The sequence below is a fragment of the Ctenopharyngodon idella genome, chromosome 15, assembly GCF_019924925.1.
Source record: "Ctenopharyngodon idella isolate HZGC_01 chromosome 15, HZGC01, whole genome shotgun sequence".
Taxonomy (NCBI): Eukaryota; Metazoa; Chordata; class Actinopteri; order Cypriniformes; family Xenocyprididae; genus Ctenopharyngodon; species Ctenopharyngodon idella.
The window spans coordinates 12,290,407-12,302,901 of record NC_067234.1 but is presented as its reverse complement, the minus strand read 5'-3'; the positions used below and the strand labels follow the sequence as shown (position 1 = coordinate 12,302,901).

Below are 12,495 nucleotides of genomic sequence, written 5' to 3'. Positions count from 1 at the left end.
ACTTCCAAGGGACCTCAAGATGACTTAAAATTATTTAAAATAAGACAAACAGTCTTTTAATAAAATCAGCCCTTAAAGGGGTAGTTCACCCAAAAATGAAAATTCTGTCATTAATTACTCTCCCTCATGTCATTCCAAACCCGTAAGACCTTCAGAGGCAAAACTGGATTACAGTACTGATTTAAAGCACGATAAAGTCAAATACGATGTTAACAGTTTTCACTAACAAAATAATATAAATTACGTTGTAAATTAACAGTATATCACCCATCCCTGTTTACAAGCGTGATGCATGATTTGACTGATTATTCATTATATAACATGTTGTACATGTCGCTGTTTTAAGGTCCTCAGTCTGCTAAGGTTCCTGGTAATAGAAAACCCGGAGAACCGAATGTTGAGAGAGTCCATTCCCCTGTTGGAGCCTTTCCCTGACCGACCAAACTTCAGGGAGCTCAGAGCCGCCCAACATGCGCTCAAATACAGCTCAGGAGCCTTCACTCTCAGACAGGTCAACATCCTGTTCTTTTTCAGAAATGCTGCATAGACCCATATTATTTTGCATTAAAGGTGCAGTAAGCGTTTTCTGAGAAACGCTGTTGAAAGTGGATCGGACCGAGCACCACAACACTCTTGTAGCCAATCAGCAGTAAGGGGTGTGTCAACACATGATGGGGGAGGAGAGAGTGGGCCAATCAGCAGTAGGGGGCGTGTCCACTCATGATGGGGGAGGAGAGAGTGAGCTAATCAGCAGTAGGGGCGTGTCCACTCATGACGGGGAGGAGTGAGTGAGCCAATCAGCAGTAGGGGGCGTGTCCACTCATGATGGGGGAGGAGAGAGTGAGCTAATCAGCAGTAGGGGCGTGTCCACTCATGATGGGGAGGAGAGAGTGAGCCAATCAGCAGTAGGGGGCGTGTCCACTCATGATGGGGGAGGAGAGAGAGTGAGCCAATCAGCAGTAGGAGGTGTGTCTGCTAATGATGGGGGAGGAGAGAGAGTGGGCCATTCAGCAGTAGGGGGCATGTCCACTCATGACGGGGGAGGAGAGAGTGAGCCAATCAGCAGTAGGGGGCATGTCCACTCATGATGGGGGAGGAGAGAGAGTGAGCCAATCAGCAGTAGGAGGTGTGTCTGCTAATGATGGGGGAGGAGAGAGAGTGGGCCAATCAGCAGTAGGCGGCGTGTCCGCTCATGGTGGGGAAAATTTTTCACATTTTGCCTCACTTCAGCTATGATTTATGATTTTTCGCTTGTTTGTGCATTTTGGGGGCGGAGCAATGAAGGGAGGGGTGTGTTTGTTTGGGTTGATTTCACACATCAACAGTGTTTCTCAGAAATCACTTACTGCACCTTTAACATGTCTAAAAATATCTTAATGCTGTGTTGTGAGATTATAATGAACTAAATATAAATTGGAGAAGTTGAAGAATGAATTTGAAATTAAGTAATTCGTAATTGGTTGATGATCCTAATTTTCAGATCCGAATGTCAAAGTTTGATATGGTATATTACTTAACATTGACATTTTGTTCTTATTATGTTGTTCTGCTCTTATTAAAAGTTGTTTTATGTGGCTTTCCCTCACATTTTTTGTCTATTGCAGGAAATTGAGCATTTTCTGTCTGTTACGTCTTGTGATTCTTTGCCCCTGGCTCGTTTGGAGGGATTGAAAGATTTGAAAAGGCAACTTCAAAGCCATAAACAGCAGATAGGACAACTTTTGAAAGAATGCCATGGTCAGATTCAAATTAATGAGAATTTTTATACAACCGTCAGAAAATTTGTGCTATAGCTGTTTATATTTAACCCTACTAGCACTGTCTTAATGCTTCATGTTCATATCTGATGTTTGTGTTTGTTTAGCCGATCCTGCCAGCTGTATTCTGGTTAAGCTGGTTCTAAACCTTCTTCAGCTTTGCAAAATCGCAGCTAACCACCCTGGTGGAGGAGACATCTTGAGTAAGTGCCCTTCACTATTGCCACTAAGACCCCATTGAAATGACTTAACGGGTGCTTTTAAGTTCTTTTATGGCATGTTGATGAATTTCCTGTTAAAGTTGGAGCAGGACATATTGAAGGGCTTTTTTTTTTTTTTTTTAACAATGAACTGTGATTATCTTTTTTTGGAACCGTGACTTACTGTTGCTAGTCAGTGGCAGGTATTATTCATGGGGAGGAGACATTCCCTTTCTAGCTTCTTATTGGACAGAAATGTGCAAGATAGTGTGACAATAGCAAAACTAATTTGCTATAAAAAAAAAATAATTTTTTTTTTAAGTCAAAAATTTAAAGGCACAATATGTAAGATTTTTGGATTAAAATATCCAGAATCCACCAGAACAATGTTATATATTTCTAGTGTACTTGCATTATCCCAAATGTTTCCAAGAATGTTTTAATCCAGAGAATATGAGCATATAAGCATAATAAAAACAGCAGTGTAAAATGACCCGGGCTCTCTGTATATATATGTGTATATATAGTTGTCCAAACAAGATAACATACAAAATATTTCTGTAAGCTTTCTCATAAGAGAAAGACATATTTGTAGATTTTAATTGTATGTATCTGTAAAAAAAACTTTTAGTATACATGTCATGACTTCAAAGCTAAAAGACATTTCAATAGGTTTCATTGGACTTTAACCAAAATAAATGAAAATGACATTTTAACATTTTCATTTTCATATTTTAACAAAAATAAAATGTTTTTTTATCATTTACTCCTCAGAGGCTGTTGGTCGGTGCCTGGGAGAACTTGGGCCAGTTGACCTATCATCCATTGCATTGCACCATGGGAAAGACCAGCTGTATGCTAAAGCAGCTGATTTGTTCCATGATGTTCCTCTTCAGTGGATCTTCATCATCCTGAACTGCATGGACAATGCACTAACGCATCACAGGCACTTCATTACTACTTCCTTTTGCAGATCTTGCACTTTCACACTGTTCTTGGATCAACTTAAACACAAATTCTCAAAAAAACATTGTGCTTTCTAATAGCATTTATTATGAATGTACCTGCACCAATTACATCACAGTTCTCTCTCTGACTTCTTTTTATTTCAGTATTGCGGTGCGTCAGGCTGCTGGTGTGTGTTTAAAGGACATCTTGGCCACTCAGTCTGGCCTTGATTTCGGGGACATGTATAAAAGTAAAAGGGATCCTTTGCTGGCATACCTAAACCCCTTCCGCTCTGCCAAAAGACGGGCAAGTGTTTCATCCTTTTTATGGACACGGTTGATTCCAACTGCACGCTGAATAATTGATGAACCATTAAAATGCCACTATTATGCTACAAGCTCCTTGTTTTGTTTTGGGGCTCTAAACCCCTCCTTTCCTCTGCTCTGATTGGTCAGATGGCCCAGTCTGTTGTGATTGGTCGACTGCTTACAGCTCGTGTTGGAAATGAAATGCGCATTACCATATCAGATTTTCAGCTCCGGAACTTCTGAGCACTTGATACACAGTGATACGAACACTAATCATGTTGTCGATTAGTGTTAGCCAATAAAAGCATAATAGGGGCACTTTAATATACAAATGAGTGAATAGATAAAAACAATACCTGGAGTAATAAAAGTAACCCATAAAACAGTCTGAACCTTACAGGACTTATCTGCTCTTTTATACAGGAGCCCATCATGACCATGGAAGTGACCTCAGAGTCCAGAGACAGGCTGGACAGTTCTGACCTTTGGTTGGTTCAGCCTGGTGGACACAAGGACTGGTTAATGAACCTGTGTATGGCCCTGTTAGACAGCGGAGGGGCCCAAAATGAAGCTCTGCTGCTCACCAGACCTTTATGTGAGGTACAGTGATGAAACAGTAGCCATGCTGTATTTTGGTGATCGAGTTTATAAAGCAGATGTGTGTTTGTCTAACCCAAAAGCCTTATTGCAAATGGAAACAGACTCTGAGTGAAAAGCTTAACCCTTGTGCTGTGTTGAAAACCCTATAATACATCAAAAATGACCGGCCTGCAAAAATTGCTTATAAATCTCTTGTTATGCTACATCATCATCAAATATTGGATTCAATCTTTTTGCCAGGTTTTCTTCTTTCAATTAGGACAGGTTTTGTATTTATTTTTGGAATTGATCGATCGTAGGCCTTATTTATCTGAGCTTATGTACCTCGGTTTTTGAGTGAAAGAAAGAGTTATTTGTGGATACTTTTGTCAATTTTGGATAAAATATAAATAAAAAGTGCACTGTTTATCACACTAGTGTGCTTTAAAGATTTCACTTTTTTAACTTTAGTTAGTGTGTAATGTTGCTGTTTGAGCATAAACAACATCTGCAAAGTTACGACGCTCAAAGTTCAATGCAAAGGGAGATATTTTCTTTTACAGAAATCGCTTTTTAAAGGGATAGTTCACCCCAAAAATGAAAATTCTGTCATCATTTACTCACCCTCAGGTTGTTCCAAACCTGTATACATTTTTTTGTTATGTTGAACACAAAGGGAGATATTTTAAAGAATGTGGGAAACGGAACAGTTGTGGGGCACCATTGACTTCCATAGTATTTTTTTTTTCCTACTATGGAAGTTGTAATATCTTCCTTTGTGTTAAACAGAACAAAGACATTTTTACAGGTTTGGAACAACTTGAGGGTGAGTAAATGATGACAGAATTTTCATTTTTGGGTGAACTATCCTTTTAAGGACTACAACAAATGGCTGGTAGGGACTACAACAAGCTTCTTCCTGGGTTGGTGACATCACTAACCCTAAAATGTACATAAACTCCGCCCCCGAGAACATGCAACAAAGGGAGTGAGGCCATGTTGGGCTGCTTTAGAGAAGAGGAAGAGTTGTTGTAGTAGAGTGTTGTTGCCATGCCGTCATTTTATGCTGGACTGCTTCACAAACGAGGGTCGATTCAACACTGGATTTGTACAAAAGATTAACATGACGGCACATGCTAGTGGATGAGTTGAATCAACTCCACAGCAACTACATAAATTTATCCACTAACCATTCAGAAATGTCCAGTTTCATTCTAAAAGTTGGAACTTCTTCCTGAGTCTCTCCATCAGTGTCTGACTCCGGTTTGATCAATGTAAGGCTGAACACCGTTACTGACAATCCTCATTTTGGCTGTGTGAGATTCTCCAGCTTTGTTGTTGTTGAGCAACTGAAGTGTGAGCTGTTAAAGCTCCGCCCTCTTCTGGAATGGGGGCCGGGAGCAGCAGCTCATTTGCACAAAAACGGCGTGTTTTTGCTCACACCCAAAATTTGAAAAAACAATCGGTTTCAAAAATAAATACAAAGCTGTTCTAATTTAAATAAAACAAGTTGCAAAAAGATTGAATCCAATATTTGGTGATAAAATAGCATTTCAATAGATTTATAAGGTATTTTTGTTTGGACTTGTGACTTTGTGCCATTTTGTACAAAATAAAAGCATTTCAAAACAAATTTCCTGGATAAACATTAAAGTACACTACTGTGATAAACAGTGCAATTTTTTTTTTTCATATTTTATGTAAAATTGACAAAATTATCCACAACTAACTTTTCACTCAAAACCTGAGGTGCATAAGCTGAGACAATTAAGGCCTACGATCAATCAATTCCAAAAAAGAAATATAAAACCTGTCCCAGTTGACAGAAAACAAATTGACAAAAAGACTGAATCTAATATTTGGTGATGTAGCATAATATGAGATTTATAAGCAATTTTTTTTGTAGGCCGGTCATTTTTCCCTGAGAACATCACAAGTGTTACAATGTGGAAAAAAACCCACAAAAACATTACAAAAAGTATCGAAACATTTTTGGGAAGTTGTTAGGCTCTGGGTGAGTAAAGTCAGTCAATTTTAGTCCAAAGCAATAACATTAACTAGCATTTTCAGGTACTGGAAAATCCTCTCTGGGTCAAAATGACCCGAACACAACATGAGAGTTAAAGCAACTTCTTTATTTCTGCAGGTAAACCCAGATTTTTGTCAGAGGATGTTGCCGCTCTTTGTTCATGATATTCTTCTGGGAGATGTGGACGGCTCCTGGAGGCAGCTGTTATCCACACACATCCAGAGTTTCTTCAGTCAGTACCACAGACCCTCCACACCCACCAGCCGCTCCACCACGCCCATGCTCTCTGATTCAGGTGCAAAACCATCTGTCTGCTGCAGTGCTGCCTTATCAGAGATTCTCTATTCTGAGCATTTTTTTTTTTCTGTTTTAACAGGGAACAGTATTGATGTTGCCAACCAGAGCCAGATAGACAAAACCTCACTCCGCAGCATGCTGGCGGTCATAGACTATCTCAGACAACAGAGCCGCCCAGTGGCACCTGGAAGGTTGGACACGTTTTCATTTCTATCAAATTCTGTGTGGCCAAAGCAGTATATAATTATTATTAATGCTTTAATTTTAGTGATTTGAATATGCATGTCCTTAGGTGTGGTAACATTTATTGCTGCTCGAGAGTTTTGCGTGAGGGTGAAAAGATTCTTGCGGATTTTGCTGATGTTCAAGTTGGTCAAACAACTTTGTCGTGCTGATCAACAGAAATCTGATCAATGATCGATGGAGTTTTTTTTTTTTGCTTGCGAAATTCTGTGTATGTGTGTCAGGTCGGATATTTTTTTCAGGATTATTTCATCAGTAGAAAGTTCTAAAGAAGAGTAATTATTTGAAATAGAAATCTTTTCTAAACATTTTGTCTTTACTGTCACTTTTGATCAATTTAATGAGTCCTTGCTGAGTATTACATGATGTTAATGTACTTGCTCTTACCTGCTTCAGATAAAAAAATTACACTATAAAATTTTTGGATTTTGCTGTCAAATTATGCAGATGTGTGATTTTAGGATGCCTTAAATTCTATTGTATATTTAAAAATTAACCTTAGCATGACTAAAGGCATTTCAGCATGGATTATGAAAACAAATAAAAAATGTCAGATGTGGTGGAAAGGTTGATGACTTTCAGACATAAAGGACATAAATGTACTGTTTACACTATTGAATATTAGTTTTCATCCACCTATTTTAATGCAAATTTTAGGATATCGCATAAAAAATTCTATTTAATTCACATTCATTTGTATAGCGCTTTTAATAATACATATCGTTTCAAAACAGCTTTACAGATAATGCATGTCAACATTACAATTTAGAGTAATCTGTTATCAGAGGTGACTGTGTCCAAGTTATGTAATTTCATAAATGTACATAATCAAATCACACAGTTAGCTAACAGTGTATTAATTTAAGGCAAAGACAATGAGCTCATTGAAGTAATGAATACATGTTAACAATATCTTTAACACACTCTGTCAGCTTGGATAATTTGTAGATTTCATCTTGTTGTGTTGAAATATATAACTATAAAGTATATAATAAAGTATCATTGGCACAACAGTGGAAACTAATTCCATGTTTTCTTATAATATTACCAAGTATATATTATCAATATACAAGCATGTATATTGAAAATAACAGGGGGCCTAACACAGATCCTTGAGGCACGCCATAATTTACTGACGTTATCTTAGATTTTTCCCCGTTTAAATAGACAAAATGGTAACGGTCTGATAGGTAGTTTAAATCCCGCCTGGCTAGCATGCTTCCCATATTGTTTATTGTGTCAGTAGGCCAAGAGTAGGCTTCTTTAATGGATGTTCCAAAACATTCAACCACATGAGTGTCTACACTACGAAAACAAACCAGTCGAATGAGTTTTTGACTACCTCTGGAAGTGGTTGAAAGTGGACAAGCTCAAAACGTTTTAGACCCCTTTTTACACCTGTATTTAGCGTCATCCACTTATGATCCGATCAACCAAAACACATCTTAATACCAGGTGTAAACAGGGCCTGAAAGTATGTCCACTAGGTCAAATATCTATATGCCCATATCTGAAGGAACTCATTTGAGAAATGAATAAGACGAATAGCATGCTCTACATTTGCTGATTGGAGTGAGGACAGATCTTTTCTGGTGTTTCATGATTCTGCTTTGTTGAGCAATTGTAATGAGACCTGGTTAAAAAGTTAAAGCACATTCTCACTAATTGTACAGTGCAGTAATTGCGAATTAATCTTTTGACAATTTTTTTTTTTTTTTTAAGTAATGAATATGGGACGGTGTGTGACTCAAATTTTTGGCTGGATCTGAATTATCTGGAGGTGGCTGGAGCCGCCCAGATGTGTTCCGCCCATTTCACTGCTCTCCTGTACTCCGAGATCTACGTGGACAAGATCAGATCCAACATGGAGCAGATCCAAAGGTACTGCCATTGACACTCTGACTTGCTTACTTCACGGTTCCTATAATCATGACCACAGTGTTTTACACTCTAGATTGATTAGTTGTTTAAAGAGCTGTATGCTGACCAGTGGCATGTGTTTGTCTCAGGCCACAGTCGCGAGTGTCGAGACGGATCACGTTTGAGGAGAGTAGCCAGACGCTGTCCATCAGCAGCATGAATGAAAAGAGTTTAGAAGACTCTGGCATCAGTCTACAGGTGGGTGATGGGTATCAGAACATGTAAGTGGAGTGGAGCGACAGCCATTTCAACTCCACTCCATTATTCTGCTCTTCACTGTAACACACTCCCTGTTTCACTTCCACTCTTCACCGCTCACACACTCAGTTTCACTGATTATAGTGCTGTAAAATACTGGGATGTTTAGTAAGACTAAGTAGTAGTGTTGTCAAAAATATCGATATTTCAATATGTATCGGTACTGAAATATCTGAATATCTACATCAATACCAGCTGCACGTTCTCACTTTCTCTTCTCTCCGACGGCGAATTAACACACACCCGCCTCCTGTCACCCACTCGTCCCATTCACTTGGGTTGAATAGTGCTTGTATTGCGCATAACTGTAGTCATTCATGCAGGTTTTGCACTCACACCAAAAGCGTGCACACCACACCACAAGTGACGCTCACATAAAGCCACCTCTCAAACAGCTCTTTTTCGTGGCTTATTGTGCTTAAACTGCCAAATACATACGAAATTGTCAAAATGGCAATGGTCTTGCTAAGTATTCAGGTAGATAAGTCAGTTTTGAAACGTAATTGAGAAAAAACACATGTTGTGTAACAGTATATTGGATCAGTGCATAAGCTCCTAAAGTGACAGCAGCCTAATAAACCTGCTGCAAAAGAGAGAAAATCACTCGCTGCTCTTGACTGAACTTTTGTAACTTTAATTGTAAGCATTAATCTTTATTTAATTTTTAAAATGAAAACTATCTAGTGTTATTTTACATTTGATTTCTTTTATTTCTGTAGTATTTTTTTACCTGAATACTACTGTTAGACCCACCTGAAAAACTTAAAGGCATGTTTATTTTATTAGTCTTTTTATTCTATTGTACTTATTTGTGCCATTGTTTGTTTATTTGTTCTTATTTCATCACTGACTGTGTACTTGTCTTTTTTTTTTTTTTTTGTAAATGTAGTTCAGTGATTCAAATAAAGCCTCCTTGTGCAATGTAAGCTATTACAACAAAATTACCCAAAATATAAAAAAATTATGAGATAACAAATTATCTGTTTGGCGGTGTACAGCTTTCCCCTTGGTATCAAAAATCGGTATTTTTCAAGGTATCGTATCGAAGTTGTAAATTCCAGTATTGTGACAACACTACTAAACACATGGTTTGATTTGTCTGTGTCAGGATCTTCTGATTGAGGTGTACAGGTGCATTGGAGAACCGGACAGCCTGTATGGATGTGGAGGGGGAAAGTTAATCAGTCCTTTGACTAGGTGAGACATTTCAATTCAATTCAATAAATGATCTTTTAAATAAACCCAGTTGTTTAAATAAATGTAAATATGAATATACAATATATGCACAATGAGCCTCATTCAAGAACAAATGAGGAAAAAAGATATAAATTAACAAATAAAATGGACCTCCCCAAAACTCTTCTTTGGGTTCACAAATGCTTCATTAACCTTTTTTGTTTATGTTATGTAGATTTGATAGTTAAATGTGTGAGTAGGACATGTGTGCACACTCATTCACAATTAGCATAATCCCCACCCATGAATTATAACTATGTGAAGTCTCAGGTTTTGCTCCAGTATATTGCTTAAATGCAAAAGAGACTAACTGGCCATATGCCTTACAAAAATTATTCAATTAAAGCTTGCAAATAAATACTACTGTTGATCGGAATAGTAGTATCTATAATAAAAAGAAAACCAGATAGTGTGGCTGTTTTCAATCATATTTGTTTATCAAAGAATTTATTTATTTTTTTACATATAACTTATTTGATAATCAATTGATTAATTGTTGGTCTCTATACTGTATATTAATATGGTAAATTAGTGTTATCATAATGCAGTGTCATCAGTTTGCCTAAAAGAAAACAAAGCTTTCGGATGATATATGCACCATTTGTGTAGTTTGGGATCATGTGTAAAAATAGTGCTGTCAATCGATTTAAAAAAAAAAAAAAAAAACCTAATTAAAGGGTTAGTTCACCCTAAAATGTAATTTATTACTCACCCTCATGTCGTTCCACACCCGTAAGACTTTCGTTAATCTTCGGAATGCAAATTAAGATATTTTTGTTGAAATCCGATGGCTCAGTGAGGCCTGCATAGCCAGCAATGACATTTCCTCTCTCAAGATCCATTAATGTACTAAAAACATATTTAAATCAGTTCATGTACAGTGTACAGTGGTCCAATAATAATATTATAAAGCGACGAGAATAATATTATAAAGCGACGAGGGGGTATTCATATTCAGTGAACTGCGAACAGGTGCGCGTGCCAGAAGGGAGCGCGAGATTCAGTGAACTGCGAACTGCGATTCAGTGAATTGCGAACAGGTGCGTGTCCCAGAAGGGAGCGCGAGTGCATGGAAATATTAACGCGAAGGGCCTTGCATCACCAGTGCAGACCACCATCAGAAGCTGAAAGCACGCCTGGCCTCGGCGATTTACCTGACTTAATTTCTCTGTTGACATAGACTTAGCTAACGTTAGCTTGATGAATTGAGTCATTGAACACAGCAGGAGAGAACGCAACGTTAGCCAGCTAGCTAAAGCTCCGGTGGAAAATGATTAGCTAACGCTACCGTTTTTGAGGAGGTAGATTTTGAGGTGAGGGGACTGACAAGGCAGAAGGTAAAGTGGTCCACCGTTCTATCAATAAGCAGACCTGCCAACCTGTACGCAATTTGCGTAGCGGATACGCATTTTGACTTCAAAGAACGCTGGTACGATTTGTCACTCAAAACTACGCAAAAACCTGGTGACGCCTCTGTGCACGAGCAGTCCTCAAGCAACAGCAAAAGAATAAAATGTATTAAAATCTGAATTACATAACATTGTATTGGCTGTCAATCATGATGGAAGAGTAGACAAGTTAAGTTACAGCATGTCCACCATCTCTTGTGGGAGTTATGCATTAAGCCATTTGTGGTGCCCTTACCACATTGTGCCTCATATACTGTAAATGTTAGTCCCAGTGACAGGCTGGCATGAAATGGCTTGCATAATACTTAGTAAGGAGGCCATAATAATTTTTGACTCATGGCTGAAGTTAAGTTTCTCCAGCTCTCCCCAGGTTGGCAAAAAAAGCATCTCAAATCAGATTGATGCTTTAAAATATGGAATATTTAAATTTTTCTTGCGGGGGAGCATGCCCCCAGACCCTCCTAGAGGGGTAATATCCTTCTCACCTTTTTCACCCCTGACCCGTTTTCATGCCTGTTAATCATGATTAAAAAGATTGGAGTTTTTAATATTTTTATATTGTAAAAATTTCACAGTTACTCTCCAAATTAACGTAGAAACAACTTAAAGATATTATAAGTATATTTTAAATATTTGTTTAATGGCAAGTTTTTATGAATGAAGGCCAGTATCACTGACACTCATACTGCTACTGATGTCTCTATGAAATTGATTTTTTTTTTTTAAACATTAACTATAGACATTCAACATTACAGTATAACTAAAAGCTATCAATTTCAACATTTATTAGGCTTTAAAAAATTACTTTTAATTCAAGTGAACTTAAAACAATCTTCACAAACTCATTATAATAAATGTCATATTTACCTGTCTAACAGATAGGAAATATACAGATATTGAATAAAGTTATCGAACACTTTACAGTCTGCATAAATGACAAATGAAATATAGATTAATCCTCATTAAAGCTACGAATTTCTCTGTTCCCTTTGTTCTTTGATGAATATTAATGACAGACATCACAGCAACTGGTTTATTAGGCTGCTGTCACTTTAAGAGCTGCCGCTGCCGAACATGACGCGGATCTGACACGCATCTCATTTTCTCACTCTTTAAGTTTATTTAAGTCAATATTTAACTCTTTTAAGACTGCTCTTATGAGGATACTCGACAAAACGGGCATTTTGTCATAATTTTGTGTTGTTTGTTCAAGCGTAAAAAAGAACTCGATACTGCCGCACGTCTTTCTGTGAGCACAAGTCGTGTGTCACATGATGCGACATTCACAAACAACGCGTTCTCGATTGTCTT

General features: G+C 37.8%; 1 protein-coding gene across 1 annotated transcript in view; it reads left to right on the top strand.

Annotated features, from left to right (window-relative positions):
* atm (ATM serine/threonine kinase) overlaps positions 1–12,495 on the top strand; it is a 67,535-nt gene that overhangs the window by 32,379 nt on the left and 22,661 nt on the right. Inside the window, exons 30-40 of the mRNA XM_051864045.1 lie at positions 347–511; positions 1,605–1,737; positions 1,865–1,960; positions 2,732–2,903; positions 3,070–3,211; positions 3,637–3,813; positions 5,939–6,116; positions 6,198–6,309; positions 8,084–8,242; positions 8,371–8,479; positions 9,648–9,736. Coding sequence (XP_051720005.1) covers positions 347–511; positions 1,605–1,737; positions 1,865–1,960; positions 2,732–2,903; positions 3,070–3,211; positions 3,637–3,813; positions 5,939–6,116; positions 6,198–6,309; positions 8,084–8,242; positions 8,371–8,479; positions 9,648–9,736 — 1,532 coding nt within the window. The remainder of the gene's footprint in view (positions 1–346; positions 512–1,604; positions 1,738–1,864; positions 1,961–2,731; positions 2,904–3,069; positions 3,212–3,636; positions 3,814–5,938; positions 6,117–6,197; positions 6,310–8,083; positions 8,243–8,370; positions 8,480–9,647; positions 9,737–12,495) is intronic.